The 22,571-nt window shown below is 44.3% G+C and overlaps 1 protein-coding gene across 1 annotated transcript in view; it reads left to right on the top strand.

Moving 5' to 3' along the window:
* The first annotated feature begins 2,858 nt into the window (after positions 1-2,858).
* Positions 2,859-22,571, top strand: part of LOC128696296 (cardioacceleratory peptide receptor) — a 56,642-nt gene continuing 36,929 nt past the window's right edge. Inside the window, exons 1-2 of the mRNA XM_053787473.2 lie at positions 2,859-3,161; positions 4,773-5,120. Coding sequence (XP_053643448.1) covers positions 4,908-5,120 — 213 coding nt within the window. The 5' untranslated portion in view covers positions 2,859-3,161; positions 4,773-4,907. The remainder of the gene's footprint in view (positions 3,162-4,772; positions 5,121-22,571) is intronic.

Here is a 22,571-nt window from a genome sequence, read left to right as displayed (position 1 = left end):
ATCACTGAGGCCCTTGCGAGTTTTCAGCTTCCACTTATGATCCCTTGTTCCTGTCTTTTCTTACTATTAAACAGTGTCTCTGACACTAACATTACCTCTGCTTGTATTGTAATGTGATCATATTTTCAGTGAGTTTTTGTTCTTTCAGTGACATGAGATTCATGTTATCTAGACTTTCTTTATAGTTCAATTTCCAGTTACTGTATATGTTTGATCAAGCGTCGGCGCCAGGTGCTGCATACGCTTACCTGGAGGTTACCTGGAGGTTACCTGGAGGTTATTCCGGGGATCAACGCCCCCGCGGCCCGGTCCATGACCAGGCCTCCCGATGGATCAGGGCCTGATCAACTAGGCTGTTACTGCTGGCCGCACGCAGTCCAACGTACGAGCCACAGCCCGGCTGATCCGGCACTGACTTTAGGTATCTGTCCAGCTCTCTCTTGAAGGCAGCCAGGGGTTTATTGGCAATTCCCCTGATGCTTGATGGGAGGCTGTTGAACAGTTTTGGGCCCCGGACACTTATGGTGTTTTCCCTTAGTGTACCAATGGCGCCCCTACTTTTAATTGGGGGCATTTTGCATCGCCTGCCCAGTCTTTTACTTTCGTAGGGAGTGATTTCTGTGTGCAGATTTGGGACCATTCCTTCCAAGATTTTCCAAGTGTAGATTATGATATATCTCTCCCGCGTCAAGATCCTGACATATGTCTTAAATCACCCTTATGCTTAGGTTATTGAGGACAACTCTTAGACTTAACAGTTTTACTTACGGTGCTGTCACGATACCGTGCATGTTCCTCCAAGTAATGTAAGGCATTGGAAATAAGAAAGGGGAAAGAGAGAGAGAGAGAGAGGATCGGAAACACAATACAGACTAGCAAAGAAGCAGTTCCGTTAGTTATATTTGTGTAAAAAGTATATGGGATTATGTACCGTCTTGCCGCACTGTACCGTAGTAGGTTCGCCGGACTCGTCCCGGCCCTGGTCTTTTTCGATCCTCTCTCCCTCTCTCCCTCTCTCCCTCTCTGTTCCCCCTATGTTATTTCCTTGACTTTACACTACGGTAGCACCTTACTGGACCACATCATCTCTTTCCCTCTCTCGTGCAAGAACGTAAGTTAAATTTACATTCCCGTCGCCAGTTTTGCGTTTCAGCGAGTGTTTTGGAAAGAAAAAAAAATAGGGAAAGTACAGAGCTTCAACACTGGGTTGGTTGTTCGGGAAATATTTGAGTGATGTGGATTTAATGACCAGTTCGCAATTGCGGATCTAAAGAGGGATTCCCGTTCTCGGTGTGTAGAGACTGGAAGGAAGGGGAGAGAGTTGGGATTACGTTAAGTGAACATAGGTTATGAGAGAGAGATAGAGAGAGAGAGACAGACAGAGAGACAGACAGACAGAGAGACAGAGAGAGGAATGAATAAACAGAATAAATTAAATACTAATACTATATAGTCACAGTAATAATAATAGTAATTATAATAAAATAATAACACTAATAACTCTAATAATAATAATAATAGTAATAGTAATAAAAAATAAATAATAAATAATAAATAATAAATAATAATAACCACAAAGAAAATAAAACAATATTAATACATATTATTGTCACTGTTAATCAGACTTCCGCTGCGGTCGTGACGTGTTAATTCCTTCGCTCACTTTCTCCCCGAGTTTGGTTATTACGATCCCATAATTATGCAAAAATCCCATTCATTTCCACATAAATTTGAGTCTTATTGGCTGGTTGTTATGCCTTGTTGATGATGGCCCCCCATTAAGGAATAGTTGGTTGGTTAATGGTGTGTGGGAAGGGGGGGGGGGTTAAACCCTATCGACTGCATGAGGATCATTACGGTTGCCTGTAACCTGTTAGCCATTGGTTAAGAATACTTTAATCCCTTAAATCGAGACAACGTAACCAAGACGCTTACGTTAATTACAGGTTGGGAAAAAGGTTAGGTTTGGTTAGGTTAGGTTATGTTAGGTTACGTTGCGTTACGTTGCGTTAGGTGACGTTAAGGTAGGTTAGGCTAGGTTAGGCTAACTTACGTTACGTTAGGTTACGTTACGTTACGTTCCGTTAGGTGACGTTAAGCTAGATTAGGTTAGGTTAGATTAGGTTAGGTTAAGTTAGGTTAGGTTAACTTATGTTACGTTAGGTTACGTTACGTTACGTTTCGTTAGGTGACGTTAAGCTAGGTCAGGTTATGCCATAGCCGCTATGGTAAGACATGCTAGGTTAGGAGAGACTAAAATGTAAATTGGAAAGTACACGGGGAAGCACATATGGAAGTATATAGGAAAGTACATAAAGTACATAGAAAAGTACATAATAAAATATGTAGGAAAGTACATAATAATGTACATAGGAATGTACACCGGAAAACACAATGGAATGCAGTTAGGAATGTACATAATAAAGTACATGTGAAAGTACATAATAATATACATGGGAAAGCACATAATAAAGTACATAGAAAGTACATGGGTAAGGCAGATACAGTACTGTACATAATTAAGATTATATGCTCTAGTTCGCTCAAAATTTCGCTATCTCTAATTCTGACTAGACAGCTGATGCTTGGATAGCTTACTAGAAGGCTCTTGTTCCTCTAGATTAATGCTGGAGAGGTTGTATGTGTGTGTATTTACCAAGCTGTAGTTGCAGGGGTCGATTCACCGCCCCTGTGAGTGTATGTGTGTGTGTGCACGAGTACATGCGTGGGTGTGTGCGTGTGTGTGTGTGTGTTTTAAAGAGTCTCGGCTCTTCCCGTCCTCCCGGGGCCAGCAGGTAGCAGTGGCAGCAGCGGCAGCAGCAGCAACAGCAGCAGCAGCAGCAGCAACAGCAGCAGCAGCAGCAGCAGCAGCAGCAGCAGCAGGAAGAGCAGTGTCCTTACAACCAGTGCGGGAGGCGGCAGGTATGTGTGCGTGTGGCAGGACCTACGCCAGATATGTCGGTCCTCATGCTGTGGTTGGTGCTATATTGCTCTACATGGCCTTAGTGTGTGCTAATAACCCGGCATCGGTCGTGAGAGAGACAGATTTCAGCAACCTAATGAAGCCAGACTCTGGAACCTTCAAACAACTTTATTAAAAACGACATTTCAGTGTTTCTGATGACTGAAATTTCGACTCGATATCCACATATTCAGAAAGTGTTAGTAGCAGTTGTGACGTTGGCGGAACACTTCGACCGAGTGGATCACTCGGTCGAAGTGTTAAACGGTATCTGAAGACCCATTTTTAGCACGATATATTGATCTTTACTACCACGAAACTCTTGAAGAGGCAAGGGAGAGAGAGAAATACCTTGATCCTGATGCAGAGAGTTTGATTTAAATACTCAGACCTCTCCTCCCCTTTCTAGGATCAATTCTGAGTGTCCCGTATACCCCTGCGTTAGTTCAGAGCTCTTCCACCAACTTCCATGCCACATTATGTGATTTATTAACTAGCGTTCCAGTACACCAGCGTTCCAGTACACTAGCGTCTCAGTTCACCAGAGTCCCAGTACACCAGTGTCCCTGTGCACCAGCATCCCTGTGCATCAGCATCCCTGTGCACCAGCATCCCTGTGCATCAGCATCCCTGTGCATCAGCATCCCTGTGCACCAGCATCCCTGTGCATCAGCATCCCTGTGCACCAGCATCCTTGTACACCAGCATCCATGTGCACCAGTGTTCCAGTACATGTTTATATCACTTGTTGACTAAGTCAATTACATAAGTTGGTCACTGTGTGATGAGAGAGGGTCTCTGAATTAGTTGGGTTTCAAGCCAATAGACTGCATCGTGACTCATTTTGCGTGTGTATCACCTATGCACTAACATTTCAAGAATACTTTAATCCCCAAGGGAAAAAAATGAAATTAAAGTTAACTCTCAGAGTACATACGTTGAGAAATTTACAGTTTGGAGTGTGTGAGGCTTTGTAAATGAGCCTTCAGTAAGACTTGTTTACAGTTCAATAAGACTCGTTGTTTATAGTTCAGGACCTTAATTAATGGGAACGTTTCGCCACGAGTTGCTTCGCCGGTCCTAATGGAACCACTCGTGGCGAAACGTTTCTTTCAATACATGCCCTGAAGTGTAAACATTTGAATTTTTCCGCAGTTTGTCACTTACAAATTATGTAGCAATTTCTTCACATATTCTTGCTTCCGTTAGTGACAAACGAAAATTATCTTCGTTTGTACTGTTTTCTAGCAGCAGTGTTGATAACGTGCTGATAGGTTAGCAGTATGTTGATAACGTGCTGACAACGTGTGTTAATATTGTTTTGATAACGTGTTGCCGAATACCTGGAGTTTACCTGGAGAGAGTTTCGGGGGTCAACGCCCCCGCGGCCCGGTCTGTGACCAGGCCGAACTCCCTTAAAAATTCGAATTTCCCCCCCCCCCTCCAAAAAAAAAAAAAAATAATTTTTTAACAGATTGATATATATTTTTCATTGACAGTGGCCTAAAAAAATTATTTTTGGACCAAACCTAACTTAGAAACCTCACCTAACCTAACTTAACGTATTTTTTTTTATATAAATTCTGCTATGTTCAGCATAGGCTAGTTTAAATTTCTTTAATGTTGCTTAAAATCATTAATATTTAATTTTTTCGCTATGTTCAGATTAATTTCCGCAGGTGGCTGGGTGCAGGTGACCTGACACAGGTTTCTTGACACAGGTAACTTGACACAGATGACTTGATAGAGGTGACGTATGTGATTTTAATCTATACACCAAAATATGACTGATAATTGCTATTTCTTTTAGGATCACGTAGTGTATTGCACCTGGTGGACCGTTCAGGGTGAGACGCTCACGCCCGCTCATCCACCCACCCACCCACGCCCTCCCACTAACGCCCACATCGTCAGCGTCGTGGGCGTGTGGGCTAGGGTAGGGCTGATGAGCTGGACTGACGAACTGAACTCCTCCCAAGACTACATGGGCGGCTCCGATCTCATCATGGGTCACGACGCCCATGAGAATGTGGGCGTCGACGGGTGGCGAAATAATCCTCTGTGGCCCACACTGCCCGACTACCCTGACTCTCTGTGGTCCACACCGCCCGCCTACCCTGACCTGATCCTCAACCTGACTGACGACAACTTTGATACGGTGAGTGTCTGACCGGCATTCGTATATTTGTATACCTGGAGAGAGTTTCGGGGGTCAACGTCCCCGCGGCCCGGTCTGTGGCCAGGCTTCGTTTTGTAGATACAAAATCCTTGTAAAAAGTTGTGATACCTTCTATATAGGACAAACTGGCAAATCTCTTGAGGCCAGAATTAAAGAGCATAAATATTCAGTATCTAGTGGACAAGAATCCAGTTCTTTGTTCATTCATGTAAGGGATACAGGCAATTGTATAGAATGAACTATGCCAGAGAATTACTTCCCTGTAATTCTACAGTTCAAGAAAATACTTTGGATTCGTCTTTTATCAGTCATGATGTACATATTTTAAATTTGAGTTCTGGTATGTATAAACTTGACAATTTTAGAGTCCAGAATATTGCTCATAATCTTAATGGTAAAATCATTTTTTTTAGAAAAATACAGAGTGCGTTTTGAGTCAGGCGAACAATTTAACTTGATGTCTGAAATGTATGTGTGGGGACTGGTTTGTGAGGGACCTGTTTATGTGAGGTACTGTCACCTTCTCTGAGTGAGGTGTCAGTCAGTATTTAAAATTTAAAATGTGCTCTTGCCTCTTCTTCCTATTCTTCTGGAGATATGTGTGCAAGAACATGAAAGAGCTCAGGTTTTATTTCCTCTTTTCACTGTGGCATTTTCACACACACACTATATATATATATATATATATATATATATATATATATATATATATATATATATATATATATATATATATATATATATATATATATGCAATAAGATCACAGTAAACAGGTGATTTCAGAATATGCAAAACAACCACTCTGAAAGAATAGAGAAATTCCAAGCGCTTTCGTGACTACTCACATTATCAAGGAACTATGAAAGTAAAGCATCCAAGTAAGCTATATAAGGGGTCTGGTCGGCACCTCACTAACAGATCCCACAACGGTTTAAACACGTAACGCGCGGCGAGCCAACTTGGAAAGGTCCTTGGCACAACTCACCCCAAGTTGGCTCGCCGCGCGTCACGTGTTTAAACCGTTGTGGGATCTGTTAGTGAGGTGCCGACCAGACCCCTTATATAGCTTTCTTGGATGCTTTACTTTCATAGTTCCTTGATAATGTGAGTAGTCACGAAAGCGCTTGGAATTTCTCTATTCTTTCAGAGTGGTTGTTTTGCATATATATATATATATATATATATATATATATATATATATATATATATATATATATATATATATATATATATATATATATATATATATTTATGTGTGCGTGTGTGCATGTGTGTGTGTGCGTGTGTGTGTGTGTGTACTCACCTATTTGTGGTTGCAGGGGTCGATTCATAGCTCCTGGCCCCGCCTTTTCACTGATCACTGCTAGGTCCTCTCTCCCTGCTTTATCAAACCTCGTCTTAAAACTATGTATGGTTCCTGCCTTCACTACATCACTTCCCAGGCTATTCCACTTCCTGTCAACTCTGTGACTAAAGAAATACTTCCTAACATTCCTTTGACTCATCTGAGTCTTCAACTTCCAATTGTGGCCCCTTATTTCTGTGTCTCATCTCTGGAACGTCCTGTATCTGTCCACCTTGTCAATTCCTCGCAGTATTTTGTATGTCGTTATCATGTCTTCTCTAACCCTTCTGTCCTCCAGTGTCGTCAGATCGATTTCCCTTAACCTTTCTTCGTAGTTTACTCACCTAGTTGTGGTTGCAGGGGTCGATTAACAGCTCCTGGCTCCTATGTGTGTGTGTGTGTACTCACCTAGTTGTACTCACCTAGTTGAGGTTGCGGGGATCGAGTCCGAGCTCCTGGCCCCGCCTCTTCACTGATCGCTACTAGGTCACTCTCCCTGAGCCGTGAGCTTTATCATACCTCTGCTTAAAGCTATGTATGGATCCTGCCTCCACTACATCGCTTCCCAAACTATTCCACTTACTGACTACCCTGTGGCTGAAGAAATACTTCCTAACATCCCTGTGATTCATCTGTGTCTTCAACTTCCAACTGTGTCCCCTTGTTACTGTGTCCAATCTCTGGAACATCCTGTCTTTGTCCACCTTGTCAATTCCTCTCAGTATTTTGTATGTCGTTATCATGTCCCCCCTATCTCTCCTGTCCTCCAGTGTCGTCAGGTTGATTTCCCTTAACCTCTCCTCGTAGGGCATACCTCTTAGCTCTGGGACTAGTCTTGTTGCAAACCTTTGCACTTTCTCTAGTTTCTTTACGTGCTTGGCTAGGTGTGGGTTCCAAACTGGTGCCGCATTCTCCAATATGGGCCTAACGTACACGGTGTACAGGGTCCTGTGTGTGTGTGTGTGTGTGTGTGTGTGTGTGTGTGTGTGTGTGTGTGTGTGTGTGTGTGTGTGTGTGTGTGTGTGTGTGTGTGTTTATCATTCGTAACGTAATTGCATCGTGAGGTGTAACTTGGTAAAAAATTTTTGTACTTGACGTAAGAGAGGAACTTGGCAATCTTGAAGTCTGTCCTACGTCTTTCCTTGAGAGTTACCATGGCTACCCAGCCTCCATCCCACCTCACGTATCGTCCTATACGAAACAGATTTAGGCGAAAGTATTAAAAGAAATTTATAGAGCGATTTGTTTTTATTATTTAGGACTATTTGCTATTGCCGGCGTTAAATCCACTCACATAAATCTTCTAGTTTACGAAAGGATTCCTAAAAAATGACCTAATAAGCCAAATCTGTTATTGTGTCCGTTCTTCGTTTCATCTGCCGTTTCTAATATATTTATAGAGACTTACTCACAGATCGAAATATTCTGAGGAACATAAAGTAGATAACAGACGAATATACGAGGGAATATATTGTAAACAGGAGGAAGGATATGGTATCTAGAGAGACACAAGGAAAATCTGCCAGTGTGAGGGCTGAGAGATCTGATGTGGAGGATGTTTATACATATTCACCACCCGCTATGGCTGTGTGATGATCACCACCCACCGTGGCTGTGTGATGGTCACCATCCATCCTGGCTAGGTGATAGTCACCACCCACCGTGGCTGTGTGATGGTCACCATCCATCCTGACTAGGTGATAGACACTACCCACCGTGGCTGGGTGGTATCTGTCACTCAGTTGTTAAGGATTGTATGGATTCAGAAGCTAATTAGACAATACTTAAGATACTGCTGCCGTGACGTCCAGTTTATTGTGCTTCTCTTATCCATCTAACGGTAGCGTAAGAGCATAAGGAGATACAAAAGGCCTAGGAACTAGGCTCTAAAAGACACTAGGATATTTAATATTTTCTGGTACATTCTTTTAAATAATTAGATTACGTGACAAATCACAGAAGAGCATGGAGTTAGCTACTCCAGATGAAGGATTAACACGAGAGCTTTAATTAAACTCCCGAAGAGACAACTAGGCGTGGGATGGTTTCTACAACTCTGTTGCTGACAACTGCTTAAAATGACCTACTTCCTCTAGTGGGCCCCACTCACCTATCATGTCATTTCTAGCTACACCTCACTTCCAGCCTCTGCTGTAGGCTAAGAGACTGACCAAATTCTATCAAGGCTGAAGGACTGATTGCCTCAAAGCTGCCTCTCCACCCCTACCGTCTCCGGTATTCTTATCACTTCTGTATTCGACTGAGGAAGCCTGCTGAGAAGACGAAATATTTCGTCAATAAAATTACTTAGTGTTGCACATGCAGCTTACTCATAAACAACTAAGTGATTAAGGAAGTGCAGCTAGAATACTTGAAGAAGTGAGAGGGGTGCAAGTTGAACCTAACAACGTTGATAGACAGAAGGCCTTGGGAGGGAGACATGATTATAGCGTAGAAAATCTTAAAAGGCAAGGCAGGTTAAAAAGAGCTGTTGGGGCTCCAGGTATCACGCGAGGCTCAGGCCACTAAAATTTCATTAACAAGTTAAATATTGCTCCCCCCTTTTTTTTACGTATCATCCAACTTTGTGTTTGTTTTCCCCTACAGAGAATCGGAATTCACCTGAATGGCAATTACTGGAAAAATCATTAATTGACCCCAGCTTTGTGAGGGCGACTTTTGTGCGTGAGGCATCTTTTGTGTGAGGAAGCTTTTTGTGTGTGTAAGAGGCTCCTTTTGTTTGGGGGACGTCTTTTGATTGTATGAGGCTCCTTTTATGTGGGTTTTTTTGTGTGAGGCTCTTATAGTGGGAATTCAGGGAAGTTAACTGATTCCCGAATCCGTTAGTACTTCTAAGTCTTGGGAAGGGGAAAGGAAGGGGGAGATGAGATAGCATGATAATTGGGGGGTATGCTACAGCCTAGCACATGAGCCTACGCCCTAGTATGCCACATTCTTCTACGAACTCTAAATTATAAGTCTAATTTAGTGATGAAGCCTCTAGAGTCTAGAGGGTAATGTACCAACTCTTATATAAGTACTATAGCTAAGTTAGGGTTAGACATAGAGTAATTGAGCTTAGTATCTACGATTACTTCTATCCCAGTCTGCTCAAATTGACAACAGGGTTATCCACGTGTACCACCCACCAGAGAAGACAGCCTACCCACACTAGTCAAGAATAACCACGTATATGATGAGAGTGTAGGCGAGCAAACTCCGCTTAGTCACGCCGGTTTACTCCTCTCACATAACCACGTAATTAAAGGGGGCGACTTACCCTACACTAGGCTAGTACAGTGAAGACCAATGTCATTCGCTAATTACATTACAACGTAAATAAGAAAACTCTTCACTGTTACATTACGTGACGAAAACTCTTGCACACAAAAGCCGGGTGTAGATCATTGACTCGAAACGTATCTGGTGGTGTTTATATCTGAAGTTAATGCCCTACGGACCGACTCACACCTCACGACGGTAAGTGCTTCTTGATAGTCCTATTGAATGCGCATTTATATGTATGTTATGGAGCACCGCCCACGTGTGAAGGGTCTTTCACTGCCCTTCTACACCGGCATACACTGTCCTGTGTGGAATATCAGAATATTCCCGTCTTTGAATGGGATGGCAGGTTTCTTGGACTGGATTCAACTAAAGACTTGATTGAATAATTAACTGATCAGTAACTCACCCACATACACCCTCTGTTCTACACCGTTTGTGTGGGGGGTCACTTTTGTTTGTTGGAGGCCCCTTTTGTTGGAAGCTTTAGTGTGGGGGGACCTCTCTTTCGAATAGGGGAACCCCCCGGAGCTAGCACCCAGGTTAACCGGAAAAAGGAATCAGTAGGACAGATGGGGAAAGTCTGACTTATGAGAACAAGGAACAAGGACACACAAGTATATCGCAAGTACTTATTCGCCCTCATCGTAGTTGTAAGGCGAAGTTTGTCAGATGAGGTGCTGGTTTCAAACGCATAACACAGCTTCAAAAGTTCAAGACCCAGAAAGCCAGACACTACTAATGCCAATCCCTATAGCCTTATAAAAGCCTGGGATGGGACGAGAAGCTGAAAATCATCGAGCCGCAGAAATTGAAGGATCAAGGATTGCAAACAGTGGATAACAAAATAGTAAATGCCAGCTGTTGGTTTCCAAGACATTGTGTCTTTGATTTGACCAGAGTCTTCCCGAAATGTGTGTATATATCATAGGAAAACAAACGTTCATGTTGTTAGTTGCGGGATTTTGCTCCCTCTTGCCCACTTTTAGAAAATAAAAGTTTGTAGTCTTTGCAGATTCCCGAATATTTCGAACAACAGCGAGTACGCTACACATTTTTCGTAATCCCATATGAAGCTGCTTTGTGTATGTGTAGAGAGAGAGAGAGAGAGAGAGAGAGAGAGAGAGAGAGAGAGAGAGAGAGAGAGAGAGAGAAAGAGAGAGGGAGGGAGGGGTTTGTATGGGTAAACGATCACTCATGTGTGGATTATGGTGGTTGGCATGACCGTACCGAAGCAGTCAGGGTAATGTGTGCCTCGCTAATCCCTCTGTCGAGATGGCATTTCCGCTTTGTCTTTAATAGCCCAATCAGGACCTTCTGCAGATTGGATGTCGCCGCTAGAGTGCACGTTCTCTGTCTCTGTCTATTTGTCTGTCTCTGTCTGTTTATCTATCTGTGTGTCTGTTTCTCTCTCTCTCTCTCGTTGAAATCACAGTCAAAAAACGTAATGCACATGAGGAATTCAAACTAGTAACGTTGAGGACCATATTAACTACAGAGTTACAGAGAGAAGGCAAATGGGGGAAAAAATCAGAAATGATAAACAGGAATTTGAAAGATGAACCTTAGTTTTAGGTAAACAAATAAGGTTGTCATTAGGGATAAGACAGTTATGATTCCGAAGCATAATAACTTAGAACCTAGAAAGCAGTTAGCAGTGCTTGTCTAACTCGAATGTTTTATTTATATGTGCACGTGAAATTGTGATGAAAAGATCACAAGAGATGCATTATATTTAGATTTCCATCAGACCTATAAATTAGCTAGTCGAAGATTCATGAATGATATAGCGTGGCATATGCCGAGTATGCTATCAATAACCTGTATACCATAGTAATTTATTGCATCTGCGGACGAGTGCATGCGGGATAACTGCTAGTTATTCTGGAGGTCTGTCAGTCAGGGCGAGGAGGGGAGCTCCAGGGTAGGCTATCTTGAATTCAGGGGTCGCCCTGGATCTTCGTTTTCCTGAAAGCCTCGATATGATTAACACCACACTAGAGTCCGTCCTCCGTCTGGAGTGTCTAAAGCTGTTGCTAGTGAGAGTTTCTCTCTCTCTCTCTCTCTCTCTCTCTCTCTCTCTCTCTCTCTCTCTCTCTCTCTCTCTCTCTCTCTCTCTCTCTCTCTCTCACACACACACACTCACACACACTCACACACACACACACACACACACACACACACACACACACACACACACACACACACACACACACACACACACACACACACACACTCTTTAAATGACACAAAAAACTAATTTCGTTAAGAAAACCCTCTCTCGTGCGGTACAGATAAAGGAGGTAAACACAAGGGGCGGGAAATATAGGAGAAAGAGAGTGGATTAGGATTATCTCAAGGGAGGAGAGGGGGGGGGAATGCACGACGCCTCCAAGGGGTATCCCTAAAGGGATATCTCCCCGGGATATATCCCGGAGAAATGCAGAAGGGAGGAGGACTTTCTTTTCTCTTTTTTTTTTTCTTGTTTTGCAAAATTGTGAAACTATGTAAGAGTTAGAGAGAGAGAGAGAGAGAGAGAAGGAAATGAGAGGGTATTGTGGAGAGGGATGCGGAGGAGAAGTAAAAGAAAGAAGAGGGGGAGTAAGAGGAAAATGAGGAGAGAAATAGGAATCGAGGCAGAGGAGTGTGAGAACAAAGTACCTGAAGAGGAGGTAGAGGAGGAAGAAGAGGGGGAGGCGGAGGAGGAGGAGGAGGAGAAGGGGGAAGAGGGACAGGAATGAAAGTAAAGAAGCAGAGTTGGGTAGGAGAGGGAAGGAAAGAAGAGAAGTGTATTGAACGGGAAGGAAGGAGAGAGAGAGGAGGAAAGAATGGGATGGAGAACAAAATAAAAGGGAAGATAAAGGAATGGGATAAAGTATGTGAAAGCAAGAGAGAAGAGACGAACAATAAGAACACTGGGTTATAAAGAATATAAGAACAAGGAACTAACAGCAATAGCCTGGTAGACACCAGTACTGCGTTAAGAACCAAAATACCGACATCAACAGCCTGGTAGACACCAGTACTGCGTTAAGAACCAAAATACCGACATCAACAGCCTGGTAGACACCAGTACTGCGTTAAGAACCAAAATACCGACATCAACAGCCTGGTAGACACCAGTACTGCGTTAAGAACCAAAATACCGACATCAACAGCCTGGTAGACACCTGTACTGCGTTAAGAACCAAAATACCGACATCAACAGCCTGGTAGACACCAGTACTGCGTTAAGAACCAAAATACCAACATCAATAGCCTGGTAGACACCAGTACTGCGTTAAGAACCAAAATACCGACATCAACAGCCTGGTAGACACCAGTACTGCGTTAAGAACCAAAATACCGACGTCAACAGCCTGGTAGACACCAGTACTGCGTTAAGAACCAAAATACCGACATCAACAGCCTGGTAGACACCAGTACTGCGTTAAGCCTGGTAGACACCAGTACTGCGTTAAGAAACAAAATACCGACATCAACAGCCTGGTAGACACCAGTACTGCGTTAAGAACCAAAATACCGACATCAACAGCCTGGTAGACACCAGTACTGCGTTAAGAACCAAAATACCGACATCAACAGCCTGGTAGACACCAGTACTGCGTTAAGAACCAAAATACCGACATCAACAGCCTGGTAGACACAGTCTTAGAAACACACAATCGTCGTCTTCTTTAAAAGCCGCAGGACCTCATCTTACTGCTGAGTAATTTACAGGACGTTATTAAAATCTCAAATAATAAGAGCGCCATTAAGTTTTAATGTGGAAAAATAACGCGCTCCAACGATTAAAAATAAAACGTAACGCAAGTGTTGGAAGGTTTATGTGTGGCTAATGAGGATGTAAACACGCACACGCAAACACATACACATACACACACACACACACACACACACACACACACACACACACACACACACACACACATACACATACATACACACACTCACACACACACACATACACACACACACACACACACACACACACACACACACACACACACACACACACACACACATACACACACACACACACACACACACACACACACATACACACACACACACACACACACACACACACACACACACACACACACACACTCACACACACTCACACACACACATACACACACACACACACACACTCACACACACACATACACACACACACTCACACACACACACATACACATACACACACACACACACACACACACACACACACACACACACACACACACACACACACACACACACACACACATACACATACACACACACTCACACACACACACACACACTCACACACACACATACACAATCACAATAATTATATAAATACTGAAAACTATTTATCTGAAGAAAAGGTTAAAACATAAATGCTCTCGGAAATTAATATATAACAAACATTTTTCTCAAACACGTTTGAATCCAGTCTCATTGAAAAACCTTCACAACATAGTCATTATGGGCCTAAAGTTGGTGTTGGTAGGCCTAGTTGACACCATAGTGGGATCACCTCTCATGATGGGTACCAGTAACTTACTCCCGACAGCTGTCGAAGACACACATGTTGTATAATAAGACAACGTTTCGCCCCGTGCAGAGCTTTATGAGCTGAATGAGCGTAATGTGGCAACAAAATCTTTCTCTGAATTCATGTCTTTTCTCTGCGATATTCTCTATAATATACTTAATTATTTTTAATTTTGTCTTTGTTAGTCTTGTTTGCTTCCCCTGCGTTATACTCGCCTCTGTTTCCTCTTTAATATTCTCACTTTTTCATAACACTGAAAATAAAATTCTTTGCCTGTGTTTGTCACGCTAATAAAGACTACTGAAACGCGTCTCTAAAAGAAACTAGGCTTTGTTTTGTTTTTTTTGTCCTCATGGTTCTTTGGACAACGTTGTGTTTACAGGGAGAAATGCATGAATATATCTCCTTAATCTTTCTATAACTATTTTTAATTCCTACCTTGTCTTCGATTATGGCATTTTTGTTTACGTACGCACCAAATAATTCTGGCATATAGTGTAAATGTTAATCTTTGTTAGCAATTGTTAGCATTCTGGCGTTTTTTAGGGGGGGATGTTTTTTTAACTAGATTAATTACTGTTGGAGAAAACTTTTGATTATGTGACGTTTAATATGGCTGGAGCTGTTGTTGGTCTTGTGTTGTTTTATTGTTTCTGTGTCGTATAAAATATGGTTCGAGTCAGTACCTGTCGCTGTGATGGCCGCCATATTCGTTCCCATCCATTTCCCTCGTCCTAAATTAGTTTTTGGTGACAATTTAATAAACGACAAACAGGTTCAGTGTTATTGCCGTCAGTTGTTTAGTGGTTGTCTCATTACGGATATTACTCAATGGATATTTTAATAACTGATCTATTAGGACGTTGAAATGTAGATCATCTCTTTCCTTCCTGGCATTTCTTGTGGTTTCACTGGCCAGTGGATGCGCAGTTCTTGCGCCTTCCACTGCTGTTGATATCGTGATCCAGCACTGATAGAGTCGTTGTCAACTAAGGGTTATGGAATAGTGATTTTGGACACCAACGGTGGCAACTCCAAAATGGAATATCTTAACATCTAATACACTTCATTAGCAGGTTAGATTAGGTAAGATTTATCAGGAAACAAGACAGATATTTCTTAACGCGGGTCTTAGTCATATGATGACCCGTCGCTGGAGCTATTGGTCATGTGACCGAGGATTTCCACTGGCTTACCGGTCCATCCATTTAAAAATTATGGTTATGATTATAACCATTTAATCGTACCCCTCATTAACATCTGCAGGAGAAGAGACGAGAGAATAATTCACAGTACCAAAGACAGTCACCTGACATTCTTGATTTTTCGAGACAGTCAGGTTTCACGCAACACCAACCTTCTTGCCGATCTAATAAAACCAGTATAACCAACATCACATCCAGCATTATCAAGAACATGGTAACTAACAGACGCACACATCACGAAAAAAATACCGATGATGTCTATATCATCTCATGTGTAGGATGAATTAAAATAAAGTGGATACATCGGAAGTGTGTTGCTACCTTGTTTAATACGAGAGTTAGACCTGTCATATTCCATCTGTCAGCCTGAGCTGGGAGACTCCAGTAGGCCGATGAGGATGTCGTCAAGTATTGCAGTAAAGGTTCATCAGCCCTTGTTTGGCGAAATGTCTTCTTAATGAAGGACATCATACCGTTTTTATGGTGTCATAGATGAAGAGATACCATCTAAATTTTCCTCAGTAGATAACCCGGAAATAACTCGTGTGGTCTTCGTTTGTCTATCTTTTCTTATTCTGTATTATGTTTTCCTTCTTTTATCTGTCTTCCATCTCCTTTCCAGTTCGCGTATTTTCGTCTTTTCTCGATTCTACCAGGGAGGAAATTCCCTTTCTCCCCATCTTCCAAAAAGCCCAATCTTTCACCCTCCCGCTGTCCCTCTCAGTGACCCACTTCTCTTGCCTCTCTACTTCACCCTCTCACCCGTCCCAACTCTCTTTTTTACCAGACCCTTTTTTTAGTGGGTAACTGCTTAATTAAAGTATAGCCCCTCTCTGTCTCACACACACACACACGCACATGAGATTCCTGAAGGCCACTCTTAGCTTTGCCAGGCGAGCATTAGCTGCAAAGGTTATTTGGCTTTGTTAGCCTCTGGCGAAATGCTAGGCACTATGCTCACCCTTTTAAAGGCCTAGTTCCTAGGCCTTTTGTGTGTCCATATGCTCTTGCGCTACCTTCCACAGGATAGATACAGCCTGCACAATAAACTAGCCGTTTTGGCGTCAAAGTAAAAAAAAACATCAACCCTAGGTCTTTCAATTTAAGTGAGGTCTTCAACCTCTGGGGTTGAATTCAAGCAGCTATTTATCTGAACACTCTTGCTGCTTGTCCAGATCCTTTGGTCGCCATCTTTTCCGTCCTCGTTTGTATCCAACAGGGATACAACTGACTCCATCCCATCTGGAATATCATTCATATAAACTAGAAACAATATTGGTCTTAATACCGATCCTTGTGGCACCCCGCTTGTTACACTTCCACATTCTGACGTCTCTTCAAGAATAATTACTCGTTGCCTCCTTCCTCTTAGATACTCTTTGTTCCACCTGAGTACCTCAAGATTTTACTCCAGATTTTACTTCCATCTTGCATTTGCATGTGTGCATGTGTACTTCCCTATTTGTGATTGCAAGGGTTGAGTCATAGCTCCTGGCCCGGCCTCTTTGCTGATCGCTACTAAGTCCACTTTCTCCATTCTCCATGAGCATTATCATACTTCTTCTTAAACCTACGTATGAACCCTGCCTCCACTACATCACTCTCCAGATTGTTTCACTTCCTGACAACTCTGTGAGTGATGAAATAATTCCTAACATCCCTGTGACTCATCTGAGTTTTCAAATTCAAGTTCTGACCCCTTGTTGCTGTGTCCCATCTTCGAAACATTCTGTACCTATCCACCTTGTCAATTCCACTCAGTATTTTATGTCGTCATCATGTCCCCTCTATCCCTCCTGTCTTCCAGTGACGTCAGGTAGATTTTTCCTTGACATACCCCGGAATGCTGTTCTCAGGTTTGCCAGGCGCCCATATGCTGCAGCAGTTATCTGATTGATGTGTGTGTGTGTGTGTGTGTGTGTGTGTGTGTGTGTACTTTGCATTTGGCAGGATTAAATTCGAGAAGCCATTTGCTGGACCAGGTGTGTGTGTGTGTGTGTGTGTGTGTGTGTGTGTGTGTGTGTGTGTGTGTGTGTGTGTGTGTGTGTGTGTTTATGACCACACATGTCTAGGGGCGGATCTAATATCAAACTAATGATGCTTAAACTTCAGGGGCCCTAATCCCGGAGGGGCCCCAGAAGCCAGTGTAGTCAACATTGTTTAAAAAATTTTGGTCTACTGTATGAGAAGGGGTTGCGAAGGGGCCATATAACAGTTCAAATTTCAGGGTCCCAAAAATGTAGGTCCCCCACTGTATGTGTCTGACATTACTGTTGATATAATTAATGCATGTTTACGTAGGGAAGGAGGAGAGGAGCGAGGATCATCCCAGCCTTCCTGGAAGCTGATATATATTAGTTCACTCAGGCAAGGTGATTTGCATAGCCATTCATACACCCACTTGCTGCAATATCCTCCCTTGCACAATGCACACTCATTCACACCCACGTAACACACATACACAAAGGCATTGGTCTTGTAATCACTGAGGTCATGTTAATTAATTCTGGCTACATTGGACGACCATTACACTGCCAGTGTGGCAGTAGACACACTGCCTGGCCATCCATCGTGCCACTTAAGATCTAATGGTGCCACCACCTGTATGATAGAGAGAGAGAGAGAAAGAGGGAGTCGTTCTCTCACAATATCTCTCCTCTCTAATCATGTTAGTGTTCCGCTTCACCTCCTTTCTTTCTTTTCCTTTCTCTCTCTAATTTACTCATTCTGCATCCGTATCTTTTCCTCTCCTCTACAGTATTTTATCTTCCTTCTTGTCCTGTTTCCTTTTTTCTTTCTCCCATTTTCTCCTACTCCACATACCTTTTCTTAGATTTAAAAAGAAACTGACGGAAAAAGGTAAAGAAAAATTAAATGAAAAATGGTTGTAAAAACGATAAATGTCGTGAAAAACTACAAAATGCAGAGAAAGCAAAAACGAAAGTAAAATGCGAATAACATGAAAATGAAAGCTGAAGAGAAAGGAAAATGAAAGTGAAAATAAAGCGAAATCGGAACTAAAATAAAAATGAAAGTGCAACCAAAATGAAACGAAAACCAAAGTGAAAGGAAAATGCTAGTGAAAGTAAAGGTAAAATGTGAGTGATATGAAAGCGAAATAGAAAGTAAAATGAAAGTGAAAAGAAAGCGAGTAAAAGTACAATGCGAGGGAAATGAATGTGAAGAAAATGAGATTTCTTTAATGGAAAGGAGAGGAAGATAAACAGTTATCCGAGTAACGTTTGTTGTCAGTGTGATGGTGGTGGCAGGGCTGGTAGGTGGAGTGGTGGTGATTGTGGTAGATGGAATCATTGTTGGTGGTGGCAGGGCTGGTAGGTGGAGTGGTGGTGATTGTGGTAGATGGAATCATTGTTGGTGGTGGCAGGGCTGGTAGGTGGAGTGGTGGTGATTGTGGTAGATGGAATCATTGTTGGGGGTGGCAGGGCTGGTAGGTGGAGTGGTGGTGATTGTGGTAGATGGAATCATTGTTGGGGGTGGCAGGGCTGGTAGGTGGAGTGGTGGTGATTGTGGTAGATGGAATCATTGTTGGGGGTGGCAGGGCTGGTAGGTGGAGTGGTGGTGATTGTGGTAGATGGAATCATTGTTGGGGGTGGCAGGGCTGGTAGGTGGAGTGGTGGTGATTGTGGTAGATGGAATCATTGTTGGGGGTGGCAGGGCTGGTAGGTGGAGTGGTGGTGATTGTGGTAGATGGAATCATTGTTGGTGGTGGCAGGGCTGGTAGAGTGGTGGTGATTGTGGTAGATGGAATCATTGTTGGTGGTGGCAGGGCTGGTAGGTGGAGTGGTGGTGATTGTGGTAGATGGAATCATTGTTGGTGGTGGCAGGGCTGGTAGGTGGAGTGGTGGTGATTGTGGTAGATGGAATCATTGTTGGTGGTGGCAGGGCTGGTAGGTGGAGTGGTGGTGATTGTGGTAGATGGAATCATTGTTGGGGGTGGCAGGGCTGGTAGGTGGAGTGGTGGTGATTGTGGTAGATGGAATCATTGTTGGTGGTGGCAGGGCTGGTAGGTGGAGTGGTGGTGATTGTGGTAGATGGAATCATTGTTGGGGGTGGCAGGGCTGGTAGGTGGAGTGGTGGTGATTGTGGTAGATGGAATCATTGTTGGTGGTGGCAGGGCTGGTAGGTGGAGTGGTGGTGATTGTGGTAGATGGAATCATTGTTGGTGGTGGCAGGGCTGGTAGGTGGAGTGGTGGTGATTGTGGTAGATGGAATCATTGTTGGTGGTGGCAGGGCTGGTAGGTGGAGTGGTGGTGATTGTGGTAGATGGAATCATTGTTGGTGGTGGCAGGGCTGGTAGGTGGAGTGGTGGTGATTGTGGTAGATGGAATCATTGTTGGTGGTGGCAGGGCTGGTAGGTGGAGTGGTGGTGATTGTGGTAGATGGAATCATTGTTGGTGGTGGCAGGGCTGGTAGGTGGAGTGGTGGTGATTGTGGTAGATGGAATCATTGTTGGGGGTGGCAGGGCTGGTAGGTGGAGTGGTGGTGATTGTGGTAGATGGAATCATTGTTGGTGGTGGCAGGGCTGGTAGGTGGAGTGGTGGTGATTGTGGTAGATGGAATCATTGTTGGTGGTGGCAGGGCTGGTAGGTGGAGTGGTGGTGATTGTGGTAGATGGAATCATTGTTGGTGGTGGCAGGGCTGGTAGGTGGAGTGGTGGTGATTGTGGTAGATGGAATCATTGTTGGTGGTGGCAGGGCTGGTAGGTGGAGTGGTGGTGATTGTGGTAGATGGAATCATTGTTGGTGGTGGCAGGGCTGGTAGGTGGAGTGGTGGTGATTGTGGTAGATGGAATCATTGTTGGTGGTGGCAGGGCTGGTAGGTGGAGTGGTGGTGATTGTGGTAGATGGAATCATTGTAGGTGGTGGCAGGGCTGGTAGGTGGAGTGGTGGTGATTGTGGTAGATGGAATCATTGTTGGTGGTGGCAGGGCTGGTAGGTGGAGTGGTGGTGATTGTGGTAGATGGAATCATTGTTGGTGGTGGCAGGGCTGGTAGGTGGAGTGGTGGTGATTGTGGTAGATGGAATCATTGTTGGTGGTGGCAGGGCTGGTAGGTGGAGTGGTGGTGATTGTGGTAGATGGAATCATTGTTGGTGGTGGCAGGGCTGGTAGGTGGAGTGGTGGTGATTGTGGTAGATGGAATCATTGTTGGTGGTGGCAGGGCTGGTAGGTGGAGTGGTGGTGATTGTGGTAGATGGAATCATTGTTGGTGGTGGCAGGGCTGGTAGGTGAAGTGGTGGTGATTGTGGTAGATGGAATCATTGTTGGTGGTGGCAGGGCTGGTATTGTGGTAGATGGAATCATTGTTGGTGGTGGCAGGGCTGGTAGGTGGAGTGGTGGTGATTGTGGTAGATGGAATCATTGTTGGTGGTGGCAGGGCTGGTAGGTGGAGTGGTGGTGATTGTGGTAGATGGAATCATTGTTGGTGGTGGCAGGGCTGGTAGGTGGAGTGGTGGTGATTGTGGTAGATGGAATCATTGTTGGTGGTTGGTTGGGTGGTGGCAGGGCTTGTAGGTGGAGTGGTGGTGATTGTGGTAGATGGAATCATTGTTGGTGGTGGCAGGGCTGGTAGGTGGAGTGGTGGTGATTGTGGTAGATGGAATCATTGTTGGTGGTGGCAGGGCTGGTAGGTGGAGTGGTGGTGATTGTGGTAGATGGAATCATTGTTGGTGGTGGCAGGGCTGGTAGGTGGAGTGGTGGTGATTGTGGTAGATGGAATCATTGTTGGTGGTGGCAGGGCTGGTAGGTGGAGTGGTGGTGATTGTGGTAGATGGAATCATTGTTGGTGGTGGCAGGGCTGGTAGGTGGAGTGGTGGTGATTGTGGTAGATGGAATCATTGTTGGTGGTGGCAGGGCTGGTAGGTGGAGTGGTGGTGATTGTGGTAGATGGAATCATTGTTGGTGGTGGCAGGGCTGGTAGGTGGAGTGGTGGTGATTGTGGTAGATGGAATCATTGTTGGTGGTGGCAGGGCTGGTAGGTGGAGTGGTGGTGATTGTGGTAGATGGAATCATTGTTGGTGGTGGCAGGGCTGGTAGGTGGAGTGGTGGTGATTGTGGTAGATGGAATCATTGTTGGTGGTGGCAGGGCTGGTAGGTGGAGTGGTGGTGATTGTGGTAGATGGAATCATTGTTGGTGGTGGCAGGGCTGGTAGGTGGAGTGGTGGTGATTGTGGTAGATGGAATCATTGTTGGTGGTGGCAGGGCTGGTAGGTGGAGTGGTGGTGATTGTGGTAGATGGAATCATTGTTGGTGGTGGCAGGGCTGGTAGGTGGAGTGGTGGTGATTGTGGTAGATGGAATCATTGTTGGTGGTGGCAGGGCTGGTAGGTGGAGTGGTGGTGATTGTGGTAGATGGAATCATTGTTGGTGGTGGCAGGGCTGGTAGGTGGAGTGGTGGTGATTGTGGTAGATGGAATCATTGTTGGTGGTGGCAGGGCTGGTAGGTGGAGTGGTGGTGATTGTGGTAGATGGAATCATTGTTGGTGGTGGCAGGGCTGGTAGGTGGAGTGGTGGTGATTGTGGTAGATGGAATCATTGTTGGTGGTGGCAGGGCTGGTAGGTGGAGTGGTGGTGATTGTGGTAGATGGAATCATTGTTGGTGGTGGCAGGGCTGGTAGGTGGAGTGGTGGTGATTGTGGTAGATGGAATCATTGTTGGTGGTGGCAGGGCTGGTAGGTGGAGTGGTGGTGATTGTGGTAGATGGAATCATTGTTGGTGGTGGCAGGGCTGGTAGGTGGAGTGGTGGTGATTGTGGTAGATGGAATCATTGTTGGTGGTGGCAGGGCTGGTAGGTGGAGTGGTGGTGATTGTGGTAGATGGAATCATTGTTGGTGGTGGCAGGGCTGGTAGGTGGAGTGGTGGTGATTGTGGTAGATGGAATCATTGTTGGTGGTGGCAGGGCTGGTAGGTGGAGTGGTGGTGATTGTGGTAGATGGAATCATTGTTGGTGGTGGCAGGGCTGGTAGGTGGAGTGGTGGTGATTGTGGTAGATGGAATCATTGTTGGTGGTGGCAGGGCTGGTAGGTGGAGTG

This window comes from Cherax quadricarinatus, chromosome 39 (assembly GCF_038502225.1).
Source record: "Cherax quadricarinatus isolate ZL_2023a chromosome 39, ASM3850222v1, whole genome shotgun sequence".
Classification (NCBI taxonomy): Eukaryota; Metazoa; Arthropoda; class Malacostraca; order Decapoda; family Parastacidae; genus Cherax; species Cherax quadricarinatus.
This window is presented reverse-complemented; position numbering and strand designations above follow the sequence as displayed.